The sequence below is a fragment of the Echinops telfairi genome, unplaced genomic scaffold, assembly GCF_000313985.2.
Source record: "Echinops telfairi isolate 266 unplaced genomic scaffold, ASM31398v2 ScPeMD7_7475;HRSCAF=8513, whole genome shotgun sequence".
Classification (NCBI taxonomy): Eukaryota; Metazoa; Chordata; class Mammalia; order Afrosoricida; family Tenrecidae; genus Echinops; species Echinops telfairi.
This window is the reverse complement of record NW_022111379.1, coordinates 15,705,208-15,723,648: the sequence shown is the minus strand read 5'-3', so window position 1 is coordinate 15,723,648 and position 18,441 is coordinate 15,705,208. Positions and strand designations below refer to the sequence as shown.

Sequence of the window (18,441 nt, the reverse complement as noted above, 5' to 3'; positions counted from 1 at the left end):
CCTGAAAACTCAAACTGGCATCCATGCAGACTCATGGCAACCCCCATGGAACAGGGTAGACCTGCCCCTGTGAGTTTCCCAGACTGCAACTCTTTTGGGGAGTAGAAAGCCCACCCCTTTTCGGGAGGAGTGACTGCTGGTTTCAAACTGCTGACCTTGCCGGTAGCAGCCCAACCAGTAACCACTAGGTCACCAGGGCTCCTCGAGAATCACCTGAGGGGATTGTCGAACTGCCCCAGTTCATGAGCCTCAACCCCAGGGAGTCAGAATCAGCAAAGTAGGTGGAGGCTTGGGGATCAAGGTTTGTAAAACAAACCCCTTAGGTAATCCCACTGAGGATGAGTTATAGACCACTTTGAAAAACCTGGTACCTGAATGCTTTGGACTAAGCACATTCTTTAGTTCCATGTATTACATTTCTTTATTTTTAAAGGGGGATTGTTTTTTCTTTCCTTTTTTCCTAAACAATTTATTGTATTTTCACTGTTGTTGAAAACGTGCACATAACACAGGCTGATGAGACCATTTCTCCCTGTCGGATTCAGTGACGTGGGTTCTGTTCCTCACGTTGGGCCCCCATTCTCATCCTTCTTTTCTGGATTGGGTCTCCCCTCTGGACATAAATTCACTGCCACCTAAGTTCCCCATCTAACCTTTTGAGTTACTAGTGCTAATTCGATCCCACATAGAGTTTTAAAAGGGGGATTCTTTGAAGGGGGCCATTACAGAGAAGTAGAAGTGGCCCCAAAGAGAGATCTGAGAAGTAACACTCCCCATTGGGTTGCTAAGGGAAGAGAGAAACATCACAGAGTCACCAGAGCAGGTCTTTATCGACCTAAATTGCACAAAACAGATCATCTGACCAACTTTGCTCAAATAAAATTAATCTACCCTTTCTGACTAAAGCTAAGGCTTGAAACACTCATGGCGACTGCATAGGATGGGCTAGAACTGCCTCCTACGCTTACCAAGACTGCCATCTTTTGGGGACCACACTGCCTCATCGTTCTTCCGTGGAACAGCTGATATGATTGAAACAACCCCTCAGTTAGCAGCCCAATGCTCAGCCCACTGCACCACCGGGGCTCCTGTGGAGGCCGACAAGGGGTAGTATAATCCTACGGCCATTGAGTAGTTTCCAACTCTAGCAACCCGGTAGACCAAGTAGAACTGCTCTCTGAGGTTTCCAAGCCAGTAAATCTTTCCTGGAACAGAAAGCCTCCTCTTTTCCCCAAGGATTAGCTGGTAGATATGAATGGTTGATTTTGCAGTTCGCAACCCTCCTTAAACTGGGTAAGAAGACAGACTACGAATGGGGTTTCAGATCTTAGAATGAAAGGCATTAGTTATTTTTGTATTTGTAATTGTAAATACAATTGTATTTTCCATCTCAAATATCGCTGGGCTTCTGACCGTATTAATTTAAATGGTCCCAAAACAAAGTGACAATGAAAAATTGGAACTAATGGATAGGAAATTACAACCACATGCCTTTTAACTTTTGGTGTTTTAATTTCTGTCTCTCTCTCTCTCTCTCTCTCTTTTTTTTTTAACATCGAAGCACTGTGCATTTTAACATAGGAATTTCATTACTCAAATAATCACAATTTAAGGGCTAAAATTTGTTCTTTTCTAGCACTGTGGTAGCACCTTGCAGTGAGCCATATACAAACTGGTTCAAAAGATAAGGAAAACCTTCACATTCTTTAAAGAGGTTAACATAGGTGATATGGGTCTGACAAAGGCTGCACAATAAAAGAAAACTTTGGGCCAATTTTACTGATATCAGTGCAAAAAGCACAGGTGGTATTACATGCTGCTGATGGAAATATAAACTAGTGTAGATGTGCTGGGAAATGGTTTGGAAGTTCCTGAAAAGATTCAACATGTCTGAACCCGAGAGACCATAAATCCACCTGAAGAGAAATACAAACCTAGGCCTACACAAAAACTCACACATGGATTTTCATAGCAGCATTATTCATAGTACTGAAAAGTGGAAACAATTCAAATGATCATCAGTGAGGAAAAGGTAAATAACATACAATCTATTCAAAGAATGGAATATTATCCGGCCGTAAGAAAGAATGAAGTATTGACATACGCTGTAACATGGATGGATATTAAGAATAACTATGCTAAGTGAAAGAAGCTCTTTATAAAATACCACAGATTGTAGGATTCCAATTATCTGAATTGTCCCAAACAGGCAAATGCATAGACACAGAAAGCAGATTGGTGGTTGTCTAGCTATTGGGGGAGGAGGAGAAGGGGTTAGGGAGTGACTGCTAATAGGTTTAAAGTTTCTTTTGCGGGTGGTGACAATGTTCTAAAGTGATCATGGTGATGGCTAGACAATTCTGTGACTGTACTGAAATCCAGTAAACTCAACACTTCAATAGGTGAATGGTATGGTATGTGAATTATATGTCAATAAAGCCATTAAAAAAAAACCCAAAACAACAACAAAAAACCCCAGATAACACATTACAATACAGCAGAATTGCTAAGATACCATGACCAAATCATGATCATAGCAGGAATGTCTAGATTGTTAACACTCGTTGCTGTTAAGTGCCATCGCGTTGGTTGTGACTCGCAGTGACCCTAGGGACAACAGGGCACAAGAAGGCCTGGCATGCTCCCATTGTTGCAGCCACTCTGCCAGTCCATGTTATCGAGGGCCTCCCTCTTTGTCACTGACCCTCTGCTTTCCCAAGCACGATGTCCCTTTCCAGGGACTGGTCTGTCCTGAGAGCATGTCCAAAGAACCTGAGACAGAGTCTCACCATCTTCTAAGGACCATTCCGGCTGCGCTTCTTCCAAGACCTATTTGTTGGTTCTTTTGCAAGTCCATGGCACTTTCAATATTCCTTGCCAACACCATAATTCAAATCAGTTTCTTCAGTCTTCCGTATGCAATGCGCAACTTTCACATGCACATGAGGCGATTGAAAAGACAATGACTTGGGTCAGGCACACCTTAATCCTCAAAGTAATACACTTCTTTTTCCATGCCTAATGCAATGTGTTGTTTGAGCTCTTGGTTCCTGTCTTTGTGAGCATCGACTGTGGATCCAAGCAAGATGAAATTCTTGATAACTTGCAAATCGTTGAGCATATTCGAGAACGTATAGCTTGCCACAGTAATAGGCAAAAATGGGAAAACCAAGTGATCCTCTCACAGAAGCTGGAAAGGAATCTACGAGTATTCTGTCTTTACTTATGGTAAACTCTCTTTAAAATATGGACCAATACAAATTTCAGAACAAAATAAAACTACATCTCAATTCAAAAGCCAATGCTTGCACCCCAGCCAGGTTGCTGTGTGCTCCAGGGTCACTCCACACTGGTCACCGCACAAGCCCCACTTGGGCGCGCTGACTACACACTGCCCAGGCTGCGGGCGCTTCTCTAGCACCGTGACCGGTGCACCCCATTATTATATTTTTAATAAGCCATTCAAGATTTAGCAAAGGACCTTTATGTGGCCATGCCCTAAAAAAAAATCTTAACATTGCCCTTTTCCATTTTCCAGTAAATAGCTCTTTTGGAAAGAAAGGCATTATTTCATAAGTAACTTCTGTGATATAAAACTTTATAAAGGAATAATTTGTCTCTTCAAATCAAAGGGTATTTTCACAGAGAACTCAGAACCTTGACGCATAGACCTACCTGTCAACATAGAACCAGATTATTTATGGTAATTTTGACCCTGATGAAGAGCAGGCAACCGCATGTCCAAAGAGTCAATAGCAGGTTGTCTTAGGGCAGTGGTTCTCAACCTTCCTCATGCCGTGACCCTTGCATACAGAGCTCCTCATGTTGTGGTGACCCTCCAACCATAACATCATTTTCATTGCTACTTCCTAACTGTCATTTTGCTACTGTTGTGAATCGGGCGACCTCTGTGAAAGGGTTGTTCGACCCCCAAAGGAGTTGTGACCCACAGGTTGAGAACCACTGTCTTAGGGAGAAAAATGTCCCCAAACTTAATTTTCCGTTTGCTGCAGTATAAGAGGGGCTTCTAAACAACAGAGAGGGCACTGGCAGTTTAATTGAAAAATTTTCACCTATCCTATGGAGGTTGGGTTGGATTCCTGGACAATGCCATCCACATGGAGGCTCTGGTATTGCTAGGGTGCTAAACAGATTTCAGTGTACCTTCCAGACTACAACAGACTCGAGAGAAAGGCCAGGTGATTCCATTTAGGAAAACCAGCCAATGAAAACCCTGTGAATCACAATGCTTCCATCTCCAACCTATCACTGTGTGTGGTGTTGCCACAAGGCCGGGGCTCACCCAACAGCAGCTAGCAGTGAAACCACACAAACAGCACATGGTCTCCATTTCAACCCTGACAATCTAGCACCCCAAAGAGAGTTCTTTATCAAAATGTCTTAAACCAGATCACATTGCTGCAAGAGTTGGTTTCTTCCCTGCACGACTCCCAATAGTAGGGATGTGAGCCCTCCCATAAAGCTGTCAAGCAAATCAACGCATGGTACAATAAAAAGTATATTTAGTAATTTCATTTTCTCCTATCCAAGATAGTAACAGAAGGAAAGAGGAACGTAGCGTTGTGGGAATTCTCAGCAGTTCTCAAGAGTCTGTTACCATAAATCTAGCAGGACTTACCAACAGGTATATTTTATCAGAAAACTCGTTAAAGAGAGCCCTCAGCTTTCTTATCTCAGTTACCTTCTACTAACCTTCCTCTTCAACTTGACAAAGGACAGATAAATGCCTCCTCACACTGTCAGTTTGTCTACAGACACTGCACACGCACACCTGAAATGAAAGTCAGTTATCTGATATATAAACTGATGTCTGGATTGCTAGAGCTTGACTTCCTTCTACTGAAAATTGTTCAGTTCTGTATGCCTTATAGATTCATGCCTTTCCAAATATACTACACAAGCAAATCGTAAAGACTTTTCATATATCAAGAGATAACGTGTGTTAATTGCTTTAGTGAATTTAAAAACCTGTTAAATGGCACCTGTGATCCAGAAAATTACCCCTCTCTCTCTCTCACTGGAATGTAAACTCCAAGAAACATGGCCTTTCTTAATCCTGCTCACCACTAGGTCTCCAATACCTAAGCTGTACTTGGTGAATAGCAGGTCGTCAAAGCACTTGCCCAACAAATGAACACAAAAACACAGCCATCATGCTTTCAACCATCCAAATATGACCTGTGAAGCGGTGGTGACTGTTCTAAGGTCGACAGAAGTTATGAGAAACAAAGACTAGAGTAGGCTGGGAATCCGAGGAAGCGGGGGAAGTGGTCATTGGGTCTTCCTGAAAGGAAAGACTTAGGTGAACAAAGAGATGGGGAGTAAGATTAGCGAAGACCGGCCACAGGGACAAAGTCAAATGGTGCGCGATGGGGAGCAGCGGAGGCCAGATGGGGCGAGAAGAGTGAAGCCGGACTGCAGAAGGTTTGGGGAATCTGCAAGTGGATCCCATTTGGTTGGCATGTTCACTTTTCAATCATTTTCCACATGCCCAATTTAAGCTCTCGAGAAAATTGAGTCTCAGAGAAGACAAGAATCTTAAACAGCAATAGGATAATGGGACCACAAGCCAATCATGTGGGCCCTCATTAAGATAAAACATGGGTTATGATAAGTGTTACATTATAGGAAGTTGCACATGCAAGAACCCAGCTGCCAATGAGTTGGTTCTTCTTCCGGGAGACCCCATAGGTATCACAGAGAACAATTTCCATTGGTTCCCATGGCAGACCACCAGACCGGTCTCACAGGGTATATCCGTGCAGTTGCCACCTTCCAACACGTGGCTGAGAAACTGCTTTGTGTGCACCACCCAGGGACCTTTGGTAAATTCCAGTTTACTGAAAAGTAATGGTTTGTCAAATGAGGAAAGCCATAGGTCAACATGTCAGGAGACATTCTCTTTAAGTAGAGTCTTACTTTTTAATATCACAGGTGGGAACACTGAGCTGATTTTTTTTTAAACTGCAACTTTTCACTAATAACCAGAGAATTACGCCATTCACTAAATCTGGAAGAACTAGAAATATGTACACGTCAAAGGCTTCAAATGCTTCTTTATTAGAGAGTCGAAATTTTGAAGACAGCTTCGGATAAACCCAGCAATTGAGATGCTGTAAATATCCTTGCTCTTTCACCAATCTCTAGCTATATTTAGTAGCATGGTTTCCTTTGTTCCAGAGTTACACTGTGATAACTCCATAATTTAAGTTCTCAAAGGCAGAGTTCCGTGGGCATATTCATTAAATAGATGGCTGGACAGAAAACAGAGGAGTGAACCATGGACCGATGGCACAAAGATCTTTGGGATGGGATGGATAGAATGGCGCACATGTCTGGATCCTAGAGACTACGTAGTGTGAAACTTCCCAGGACAGCATAAACATGTGTTCAATATTTAGCAACCATCAGAACTGGGCACAAAATGGATTAGAGGAAACAAGAAAGTGTGGGATGTAAGGGGGGCGAGTGATTCTTAGCAAGGCTGGTTAGTGATGGTTATACGAACAGAGGTGGCTTTCCTACGAAGGTAATAACATTTCAGCATCAGGTTCCCTCAGCTGCAGAAGTCCTTTCCAAGGCCCAGTGAAGAGCCAAGTGTCCATATGCTTGTATATTTCTCTGAGTTGCCCAAATAAGGTTCCACAGAATTCATCTTTATACATAAAGAAGCTTCTCCCATCAACTTCACGCCCACCAGCGCTGGGTCTGCCCTGGCTGAGATGGGCCCGCAGCAGGAGGGGCCTGAGTCACTGAGCAGGAGAATGGGAGGTGGGGAGTGCTGGGCAGAACCCTTTTGAAAAGACCACTTCCTATGTTCACGGCTTTCCTATCACGACTTTCCTTTCTACCTCACATCTTCCCCACCAATGAAGTCACGGGAGACATTCAGCTATTACAAACTTCATGTCAAGCTTCGAAGTGCTTTTTAATAGCAGAAATATTTGGTTCACGTGTGGGCTTTGTAGCTATGGTAAATACCTCCTAGTTATCTGTCGCTGCTGTTATGCCACACCTCCAATTTGGAGGAGAAATTCTGCATATGCATAGAGGCACTAAGAAAGAGTACTGAGCTATATCTGAGCTCTTTTGTGAACGGCTTCCTTTTATTTCTAATTTTATTGCTCATGCTTGCATGGCATTGTGCTGGCGCTGGGTGGGCAAGCACGGGTAGAAGGGCAAGGAAGATTGCAGGCAGTTCTGGGTTGTGGAGGGACTTGAAGTGTCTTGAAGGGACTTGTGTGTCTTTGTTGAATTTGTAGGTAAGTCTAACAGATGCAGGAGGGGCTTATTCAGCCTGACTTCCGGGCCAGAACAGGCTCACAGCCTGTCACACAATTACTTTTTTTTTTGTTTTCCCAGTCTCCAAAGACTTTATTGTATCGGTCAGTGTGCTTTGGAAGGAGACAGGACATCAATCCTACTGCTTCCAACCCCAGAAGAAAAATGGTACACAGACAGGCACAGTGTCAATGGGCCCACAGGGATGGGACTGCTTTGTCCGCCTCTTACTCGTAGATCCAGTCACAGCCACAAGACTTGTAGTCCACCAGTTCCTCCGGCTTAAACCAGAGGCTGATTTCTCTCTCAGCGCTCTTGACCGAATCACTGCCATGAATGATGTTCCTGCCAACTTGAATACAGAAGTCCCCTCGGAGGGTGCCTGGCTTAGAATCCGCTGGGTCGGTCTCTCCCAGCATCACCCGGGCAGTCTTCACCACATTCAGCCCCTCCCAGACCACGGCCACAATTGGTCCCGAGTTCATGTCCTTCACCAGCCCTGGGAAGAAGGGGTGGTCTTTCAGGTCAACGTAGTGCTGCTTCAGGTGTTCCTTGGAGGCCTGAATGAGCTTCATGCCCACCAGATGGAAGCCCTTCTGCTCAAAGCGCTTGATGATGTCGCCCACCAGGCCGCGCTGCACGCCGTCCGGCTTGATGGCGACCAAGGTGCGCTCACTGTTGGCATGGTGCGAGTCCGGTGGTGGGGAGCGGGCGGCCGGATCGCCTGTCCCACAATTTAACAGCTGAGTGAGCAGCACGTGGGGTTGGTTAGCATAAAGACGCTGTTGCCTGCAGGGGTTGCTTCATGTGCTTCAAGCAAGGGCAAATTCACATAGTATTAAAAGGCCCGTCCCAGCTGTCCTGTCTGCAGTTTGTAACCAGGGACATCTTTTATGACATCATCAGGTGGCCATTTGCTTCTAGCTTCTTGAAGGTTCAGTGGCCAAGCAGGCTCCTCAATGTGCTACCAAGGCGTTTCAAGGGCATGGGCGTTAGTAGACTTTGGACATGAAACTTTGCAGTGGTTTCCAGAGAAGACATTAACCACCACGAATATGGCATAGAGATGGATAAGTCCAATAACTTGGGAGACTCCTGTCTGATAGTTGATGCATAGACAAGTATGTGCAGGTACATTATCAGGACACTATCTTCAGAAGTCACATATTTGAGAACAGAAACATAGGAACAAAGGTCACAGGTTAAGCGTTTAGGCTATGCCCTGTGTTAAGCAAGATTATTTTGCTTCTTTATGACCCTTAATTATTTTATGCACAGATTCTAGGAAAATACGACTGTACTCCATAAGTTAACACTTGACACTTTCATTCCTCAGAGTGCAACGTTTTGGAAGTCTAGATATGTTTATTAATTAGTGATTATTAACACCCAGTAAACAACATTATGTCTTGTAAAAACACAATCTCTCTTCACAGCATGAAGCTGAAATCTATTATTCCCTGATTCCATATGCTGAAACACACTCAAATGGTCGCAAATGACCTTAAGCATTAAATAAATGTAAATTAGGACAACATAGAAAATGTGCTTTTGATTGATAACTAAAAGACCAGCTTGAAAATCATGCCCCCAAAGGGACTCATCCCAGGAAGGATCTGGCAGCCTGCACTGTAGAGCAGGGGCTGTCCCAAGAATGCAGCGCGCGCGCACACACACACACACACACACACACACACACACACACACGAGGGCAGACTCAGTCACCCTCAGGACTGACTGAAGGGCTGGCTTGTTCATTTATGTGACAAACAGCACACTGCCCCCGGTGCCATCAGCTCCCTCTCAACTGTCTCCTGTAGGACTGAAAATACATACAAGTAGTCATCCTATGTATGGTTGACTGATGGAGCACTCACACCTGCCAGCAATGTCATGCAACCCCAACCCAACGACATCCAGTGGATGGCAACTCACAGCCATCCTAGCGGTCGGAGCAGAACTGCTCCATGGGGCTTCCAAGGTGTACACCTCACGGGAGCAGGCTGCCTCGTCGTCCTCTTGTGGTACATGCAGGAGGATCCGAGTCCCCAACTTTTCAATGAGTAGTAAAGCTAAGTAAGGTATGTCTGCACCTGTTCCCACTTACCCACATTTAGCAAAGGGACTCTTTTGCCTATGTATGGACACATCGTTGTATTCACTCATAAATATAAAGAGACAAAATCATCGCTATTATCTATTCCCAACATGTCACCAACTTTAGTTTTAAGCTTGCTAGCTGTTCTATCCCTCTCCCACCCCCCTCCAGCCCCAAACTGGAGGAACATCCAGTAAGGAACATTCTCCAGTAGGAACACTGAGGTAAGAGGAACATCCTGAAAACAAGGGAAGCTAAACACATTGAAGATTGACAGAGTGACAGTGACAAATTTAAAAAAATCATTAAAACAGTGAATGGTTTCTCCTAACACCGTCTGTGGTTAGGCGCATAAGAGAAGATACATGGAAGTACAGATATTTTATGCAAAAACTATTCATCTCTCTAGATCCGTCCCCAGAGGGCAAAATTACGAGACAGCAGCACAGAAAACACCACCATTGCAATGGGGTCAGATGTGTTTCTCTTAGGTGGAGTGGGGGGGTGAACAGAACTCCACAGGGAATGAGTACTCAGGTTCCTCTTACATCATGGAGACAGCAGGGTTTCTCAAGCCCGGCACTACCGATATCTTGGGTTGGGTCATCCTTTGCTATCTATGCAAGGTCTTCCTGCGCACTGAAGGGGGTTTAGTACTACCCACCAGGAGCACACCCCTCTACCCTCCCACAGCTGGAAGCACCCACAATATCTCCTGACATTGTGCCAAATCCCCCGAGCATCAAGCTGTTCACGAGCTCCAAAGCTATGCGTCTCCTACCTTCCTACTGTACAGTCGCACACCTTAAATCAGTCCCAACTCAGTATGACTTCCAGTTTTTCATAAACTTATCGCCAGTGCCTTCTGTCTAGTGTCTCGTCTTATTGGTTGAGGATAAGAGTGCCTGCCACATTCTTATGAGTGCTAAGTGAGATAGTAATTGCCAAGTGCCTAGGCCATGTTTATTAAGTGCTCAATGAACATGAACTGGTATTCCTTTAAACAGTCACCTGTGATCTCAAGAACAGTTTGGACTGGAGTATGCTTAATGTAGAAAGGAATCTTACCAGCTTTCTATCTTCTGAGTCTTGAACACACCAGCCTTCTGGTTCCTTGTGATGATGTCGCGCACATCTGTTGGACGTGGTTAAGAAAGCTACTGCAGCGATTGTCAGCTGTCTCAAGGAACAAAGTAAGAGAAGACCCACCATCATTCTCTTGGACACTGGATTCGTAGGATGGACAGGAAAGCGCCGTAGGGTATGAGACAGGTGCAGAAGCATCTAACCCTGGCTCAACCACCAAGTGCAGTAGGATTACCTACCACACGGAAGCCCTTTTATTTCCCCGGGCAAAGTTTTGTTACCCGTGAAATGCATGTTCTGGTGGCGTCACCTAAAGGTCAGGGTCATGAGTGTTGGCTGCAGGGAGGTGACTGTGCCAGAGGTCCCATGACCCAGTCACTCAAACCATCTGAGTCCTGGGGCAGGCCTCTTTTGACCAGCGAGGAGGCTGGTGGAAGTCTTGGGAGATACCGGAAATGCAAGTCTTTCCAATTGCCAAAATGTGCGCTGGTCAGATGGTGAGAAGTGAGAAGAGAGAGATGGAGAAAACTTTGGAGAATCCCCGGGAGGTCATGACCAACTACCAAAGAAAAAGCCAATCCAATGCAGCCCGTCGAGGCCTCCGCTTTAGCCTGTGGCCATTTGCAAGAACGTAGCCCCGACCAACAGAGCCGCTGATGGTGACGCTGCAGCTGAGGAGCTGGCCCACTGCATTCCACTGCATCCCGCCTTGCCATCCTTCTGAGGGCCCAGGAGAGAAACCACGCCAGGCTGCAACACCAGCAAAAACCACTCTGACTTCAACTTCTGTTCCCCTCTGTGCTCTGGCCCCTGTGTAACTCCCACACACAGGCACAACCACCTCTAACCACAAGGGCTCCAGTGGCACCCGCTGGTCTTCTCTCTACTGGCTTCCATTCCTGGGTCTGGGTTTCCTGGACTTTTTCAATTCCACACGCCCCCGTTTTATCATTTACATGAGACACCTTTTCTTGTTATACGGCCTGTTCTACGTATCACTGTAAGAAACCTCAAAATCCCTCTTTTGGAATAAGGTCGGTTGAAAGAAAAAAGGAATGAGATAATTCCTGCGAGGGCGGCACGCTGAACTCAATTGGGCCCAGGGGAGGAAACCCAGCAGAGAAGCGCCGCTCCCCCCCTCTCTCAGAGCAGGGATTTCCTGAATGCTCAGAGCCAGCACTGGCCCAGCTCTCTCTGCAAGGACTTTGTAACCCAGAGCTCGGCTTCCACCACCAGCCACACCCATTTCTCCTGGGAGTGAATAAGCAGGTACTGTGATGGCAGTCTGCTCCCAGGAGAGGGTAAGAAAAATCAATTAGGTCGCCTAATGAAAGGCTTTGTTGAGGTTTACAAAAGTGCTATAATGTCGACTTTCTTTCCTTTTCTTTCTTTTTTCTTCCTGGGTGAACTTTCCTGTATGCAAATTAAATACCGCTAAATTACATTCATTACAAAAATAAAAGAGACTAATTTGCCTACTTGTTTTGATTAACGAAAATGACACAATCGGCCTACACCGCTGTCTATTTCAGGAAGAAAAGTATTTCAGGAAAAGTCTTCTACATGAAACGTCTTGCCGGAAAGACCAGCTGACATCTTTATTCTGAGGAGCGCAACATTAAGTCAGCTGACAACTGTTTCTGCTTCAGCTCCTCCCCAACTCTGGCCACACCTGCCCCACGTTGTCATGCCTCCAGCCGCACGCCATCAGGTGTGTAGCACACCTGCAGTGCCGTGTGAGTGCATGACTGATCTATGAGGCCAAACATATTATTTCGTTAGTGGAGGTAATACTTTTCGATAAAATAGTCACGAGGAAGCTAAATTCTATAACTCGGGAAACCTATTAATAATTTTTTAGTAAACATCTTAACACTGTATACTTTTAGACAATTTACAAACCTGTGACTCCAGGTGGTCAAGTGGAAGCAAGCATCTGTATTTATATTCTAGAAGTAATTTTTCAAAATAAAACAAAAAACCAAACCAAAACAACCCACAACATTATTTGGCTATTTTATTTTTAGACCTCGGCAGGAAACAGATTTGGTGGTTGAAAGGGTGCTTTTTCTATTAAAACAAGGGCCCAGAGATTCCGTGGCAGTGGGGTTTTACAAACATTACCGTAAGAGCGCTATTTTGATCATCTAACTCACCACCCTGCACTTGAGGTGAGACTGTGAGCTGCTGCTGCTTCTGGACGGCACTGTGTCCAGTAATAGACTTTGTCATTCTCCTGTGTCACCGTCAGTGTAATCAGAGAAATCCAATCAAACGGAGGCCCTATGTCCAGGTTGGAGTTCAACACGATGGGCCAAATTGTGCTCCCTGAACTGCACCCAGCTTCTGGAGGACTACAGTGGGAGGTGCTGGGTGCAAAGAAAGCCTTAATGTGATTTCTGATTAAACGGATACGGAGCAATCACCTCCAATCTCCTTGTCTGGGCAACTGGATTTCGCGAGCTACAGGATATATGCTTGTGGCTGAAAGGAAACAGGATTCTATCTCTAATATTTCTTCTCAAAGCACAGTTCAGATGGGGGCTTCATGTTCACTTTGGTTCAGCTGACTCACACACTCACACACACACACACACAATTGAAGAGATGTAATAACAGTCATTCGATGGAAACGATAATAATAGTAATTTATGCACAAATTCCATTAGGTACCTTGATATGCATATATAAGGGTATTTAAAATATTATCTTCTTTCTGTAATTAATAATTGTTTTTATTTACCGGTAGTCGTATATACAATTCTGAAAGTTGGCACTCTAAGGAAGAGATAATTTTCCCAACAATAGCATACTTTGTTGATGTATACGACCTTTATTTTCATTAGACCATCAGAAGTGAGGGTCTCAAACTACGAGATAACTGAAATCCCACTAACGTTGATCTCTAAGCATTTTGGAAAATGTTTGGGGTGGCCCTATTTGCTCATTTAAACATACACAATCTTCTAGTGTGCTTATTACTGAAATGAAAGGAGAGGGTGCTATTACAGCACTGTGAAGTCTTGTGAGTTAACACTGGCTGTTCCATTTATGGGTAAGAGGCATTTTCTTCCAGAAGGTGCTAAAGAAATACAAGACATCATAAAGCAAACTGTTCTGGTCCTTGTGAAATAGAAAGATGGATGCGAGAAACAGTTACAAGTAACAACAAAGACGTGAGCCCTGAAGTCAAGTGAACCTGGCTTCTAGTCCGGGTGTTTCTGTTAGCTGTGTGGCTGACCTTGGGTCTATTAACCTCTCTGAGCCACATGGCTGAAATAGGAATCCTTACACATTTCTAGAGGGCTGTTGTAAGGCTCGACATGATGGATGGGCCTGACACATTCTGGTGGTGGTGGTGCCATTGTATCCATTCAATTCGTAGCGACCCCATGTGACAGGTCACCTTACAGATGTCACCTTACAGGAGCAGATGTCAGGTCCTGCCTCCTGAGAATCCAGAGTTGGAGTCGTTAGCCCAATGCATGTCCACTGATGATCTTTTTGAGGCCAGGGACAACCTTTGGTGGGATGGAGAGATGTGACAGTTAAGCTTTATTTTCTTTCCCCCTACTCGGTACTATGTGAACATTGATAATGTAGACTTAAAACATCTGGAGGAATTAGAGGACACCGGCCCTGGAGTTTCCTGCTGGCCTTCACAGGTATACTATGTTTCGGCAAGGGCCAAACCTGTGCGTCCTATGACTTCTGTCACAAATCTAGAGGGATGTTTTATACGAAATATGTGGTTCCTGGCTAACAAAATCACTCTTTAAAGGCATGCTTGCAACTTTAAATCCAAAGTGGTGCTTTTGTTATTGCTACAATTTTACTAATAGTTCCTTCTCGTCATTTGAAAATATACTTTTGGGGAAGAGGCAACAGGGGTTTTAATTCTACTTAATAGTGACAGTTATTCCAATCACCAATCTTTGGTGGCATTTGACCATCTCATAAACCAAATAATCAGCCACAAAGAACACAGTACTGATTTAAACTCCTCTACTATTTACTTAGAGCCTGAGTAGCATAGTGGTTACATGGAGGGCCACTAACAAAAAGGTCTGTAGTTCAAAACCACCAGCCACTCCTGTAAAGAACTACAGAAACTCACAAGGGTAGTTCTACCCTGTCTTCTAGGGGTCGCTGCGAATTAGAATCAACTAGACAGCAGAGAGTTTGGGGGGTGGTTGTGTGTGTATGGGGGGTGGGGGTGGTGGTGGTGGTGGTGAGTGTGTGTGTGGGTGTGTGTGTGTGGGTGTTTAATTACTTACTCAAAAAGCCCTGGTGGTGTAGTGGGCCTAGCTTTAGGGTGTGGACCGCAAAGTGAGCAGTTGAAAATCACAGAAGCACCAACTGCTCCAAAGGAGAAAGATGAGCGCTTTCTGACAGTCTCAGACACCCGCAGGGGCAGTTCTTCTTTGTCCTATAGGGGCAGTATGAGTCAGAATCCACTCACATGACTCAAATGACAGAGATTTGTGTGTGTGTGTGTGTGTGTGTGTGTGTGTGTAGGAACTGGTTCTTTATTTCAAAAAGACCCTTTCCAATTTTCAGTATCAAAATAGTTGTACTTTTGGTTTCCCGCTCCCAGGTGGCCCCCAAATGAGATCACACCATGGGAGGGAACATTTTCTGCCCAAAGCTACAGGATGCACATCCACCACACCTCACAGAAGCTTTCCTCAAAAGAGGGAGCGGGGTGGGTGGGTGGGGCATTAAAAGTCAGCACAGTCCAGCCTACAGACTGCAGAGTGAACTCACTGTCAGATGGGGTGGCCTGCGTACCCCAGCCCCAAATAAGCAGTATTTCTGAATAACATGAAATTTCAAAAGTGTTTTGTACATTAAAAAAGCCAAGATTTCTCCATCACAGTCTGATACAAAGCACTTTGAGAGACAGCAGTAGTCTCGGACCCAGAAAGAGTGATGAGATGGGTTTCTTCCAGCTAGAGAGCTGCATGTATTTTTATTTTCACTTACAGGTGGCGCAGTGGTTAAACGCTTGGATGCTGAACAAAAAGTTGGGTGGTTTGAACCCACTAGCCCAGCCCCAAGAGCAAGATCAGGTAGTCTGCTTCGGAGAGATCACACCCTTGGAAGCTCTATGGACTGGGGGTGGGGGTGGGGATGGTTTCCTGTCTTCCAGGGTCTCTGTGACTCAGAAATAACTCAAAGGTAATGGGTTTAACTTGAAGGAGCCCTGACAGTCTAGTGGTTAAGCACTCAGCTAGTACATGGTAACTCAGGAGTCCCAACTCTCCAGTCGCTCCATGGGAGAAACAGGAGGTTGTCTACTTCTGGAAAGATTTACAGCCGGGGAAACCCCATGGGGCAGTTCTACTCTCCCCTATGGGGTTGCTAAGAGTCACCATTGACTTGATGGCCAACTAACTGGATGAGCCAAAGGAGCTCACTTCCAAATGTGTCCTTGGTTTTCTCAAGGTAGAGTGGTGCCAGGTAGGGGGGCTCTAAGGTGCTTCTGTGAGGACTCAGGAGATCCCAAGAACACTACTCCAAGTCTGAGAAATATGCAGAACTTACAACATTCAGGCACACCTCAGCCTCAAACTCTTTTCAGGTATCCCTGTTCAATGAATCTCCGATCAACATTCAGCGTTTTGAGGTCTAGGCCGAGGGCGGGCTCTGAAAGACATCGCCAGTCCAGTGGAAACATTGTAGGAAATAGTAGATAAAAATCACAACTGGGTGATATGTTTCCATGAACCAAAGATTCAGGATTTATCCACTCACTGTCTTTTACATGTTACAAAAAAATAAATAAAATTAACCGAGGAGATAAAAAGGGACTATCAGAAAATGTCGTAAAAAAAGGGGAGGGGGGAGCGTTTAAAAATCAGAATCTTATAGGCTTAAGAGACCAGGAAGTCAGACTCAGTTGGAGTCATTAAATTCAGATGCCAAGAACAACCAAAATAATTTTTTTTAATGACAAGAGTAATACACAGGCCAATACTCAGATGTGATGTGCGATTGCCAGGTCGATTTTCAATTACATTTCACTGATGAATTCATTTGTTTCTTAATGTGCTCATCTTGCCCATTAAGAATAATTAGCAGCTTTGCTTAGAGATTTTCTGGTTTCTGGCAATGCGCCCCCTCCTCTATTTTTTTTTTTAACATCCACTTTTACTTTTTAGAAAGTAATTTTTAGATAATATCCTACAACTGCTATATAATTTAGGCTTCCTACAATTTTCAAGGAAAGCTGTAAACAGTAATTTTTAAATGGGTTTGTTTCTAGCTATATGCTTCAATAATATGTGAATCAGTGAATTAGTTATTCTTACAGAAAGTGGTGAGTATACAAATAGAAAAGGAGCAATATCCCATTTATATTAAGCTGAACCAGGAAAACAGATGAAGATTAATGCCAATTGTAAACTCCGTTAGCAAGTCAAGAATAACTGTATTAAGAAGGGAAAAATACATGGCCAATTTTTAAGACTTTACAATGCCCCCACCCCCACCCCCTTCTTAATTAAAAAAAAATTAGATCTAGTTACATCAGGGGGGAGGAAAAAAAGGCACACAAACCCAGAAGAACTGCCTGGTTAAAAACTGGGCCTTCAGGAAAGTCCTAAGAGAAGAAAGAAAACGCACTACCGGTTTTGGTCTGCATCCTGAAAGGACCGACTTTACCTACATGGTAAAGTTCTTCCCCTCCGGCCTTCTGGCACCCTGCTACATTAAACCCATTGTAAAACGCAGCACAATAAAGCACTCGGCGCCGAGCTTCTGAGGACCAAATGTTAAAAATCCATTTTCTTGGGAGGGGGCTGTACCAATCATTTCTTTGAAAGGCCAGCGGAGTGAATACGGCGTCAGAGATTTCCTGTCTGATTTCAAGGGCTGGCAGGGCATCCTGGCTGCTTAAAGGAAAGGTGCATTAATTAATGGCATTAGCATTTCTTCTCTCCTCTGGAGGCTCTGGAGTTTAGCTCAATAATCATTTTAGTACATTGAAATGCACATATGGACTTACAGAGGCTCTGGATAGTTTGATAACAGTTCTCATTTTGGGGGGTGGTTTGGTTTGTTGTTATTTTTGCCACTGTTTAATAAGACACCTGCTGCCTTGAGAAAAAACGGCAGGGTTCAATCTGAAAGTTTAGGTGGCTATAGTGACCTGCTTTTGCCTAACCCCCTGCCTTTTCTCTCGGTTTCCCTCCTCCTCCTCACCCCAAAAGCTCCGTTGGAGCGCTGGGAACCTGCTTGGCTCGGCCCTGGCGTGCGCAGGAGCAGCAGCCCGCGATGATCCAGTGCGGAGATCACGCCGCACACAGGGCCGTGAATGAACCCCCATCAGCTCATCTCCAGGATTATTTTGAAAAACTTGGGAGACAGTCTCGAGATCCTGATTAAAATCCTGCCTTTTGACAAAGGAAGCACCTTTGGGGATCTCCTCCTCTTGTGTGAAAGGCCATGCTTGTGATTGGTTCTTTTGCTTTCCTGGGGAAAAAAACTTATATATTTTTAAGTCTGTCAAGGCCATGAGCTGGGTGGGGCTGGGTGGCGCACACAAGGGTTGCTGCACTCTAGCAGTGGCTGCGCTTCGAGACCCTCCTTTCTCCCGCTCCAGCGGCCTGATGGCACGGCGGCTGCACATTTCATTTTCAAAGAACTCTGTGGGAAGAGGGAGCGGAAAGACAACCCCTCCCCCCAATAGATTTTTGAGGTACGATGCCACGTAAGTCCAAAGGACTTCAACATTGGAGGGGGCTACGTTTGAAATCAGGCCTCGCATGTAAACCACAGAGCAAAGGCCTGCCACTTCTCTTCTCGAGATCTTAACGGCTGTTCACCGTTCCTGAACAACCCGGCTCAGTGGCTACAGCAGCCACGGATCATGCGTGCTCTCCTCAAGTGCAGGGCATGTTCGGGAACTCTGGGCACACATCAGGAAAGCGCCATCTAATATAATGGCGTTC

At 44.8% G+C, this 18,441-nt stretch overlaps 2 protein-coding genes across 2 annotated transcripts in view; both read right to left on the bottom strand.

Moving 5' to 3' along the window:
• The window catches only part of CAMKMT (calmodulin-lysine N-methyltransferase), a 470,081-nt gene that overhangs the window by 42,534 nt on the left and 409,106 nt on the right, over nucleotides 1–18,441 (bottom strand). Inside the window, exon 7 of the mRNA XM_030884357.2 lies at nucleotides 10,469–10,535. Within this exon, the coding sequence (XP_030740217.1) occupies nucleotides 10,469–10,535 (67 nt within the window). The remainder of the gene's footprint in view (nucleotides 1–10,468; nucleotides 10,536–18,441) is intronic.
• On the bottom strand, nucleotides 7,530–8,289 carry LOC105978329 (nucleoside diphosphate kinase B-like). Its single transcript, XM_045285647.1, has 2 exons — nucleotides 8,271–8,289; nucleotides 7,530–8,026 (listed from the first exon to the last, which is right to left on the bottom strand). Exons 1-2 carry the CDS (start codon nucleotides 8,287–8,289, stop codon nucleotides 7,530–7,532), a joined length of 516 nt encoding a protein of 171 aa, XP_045141582.1.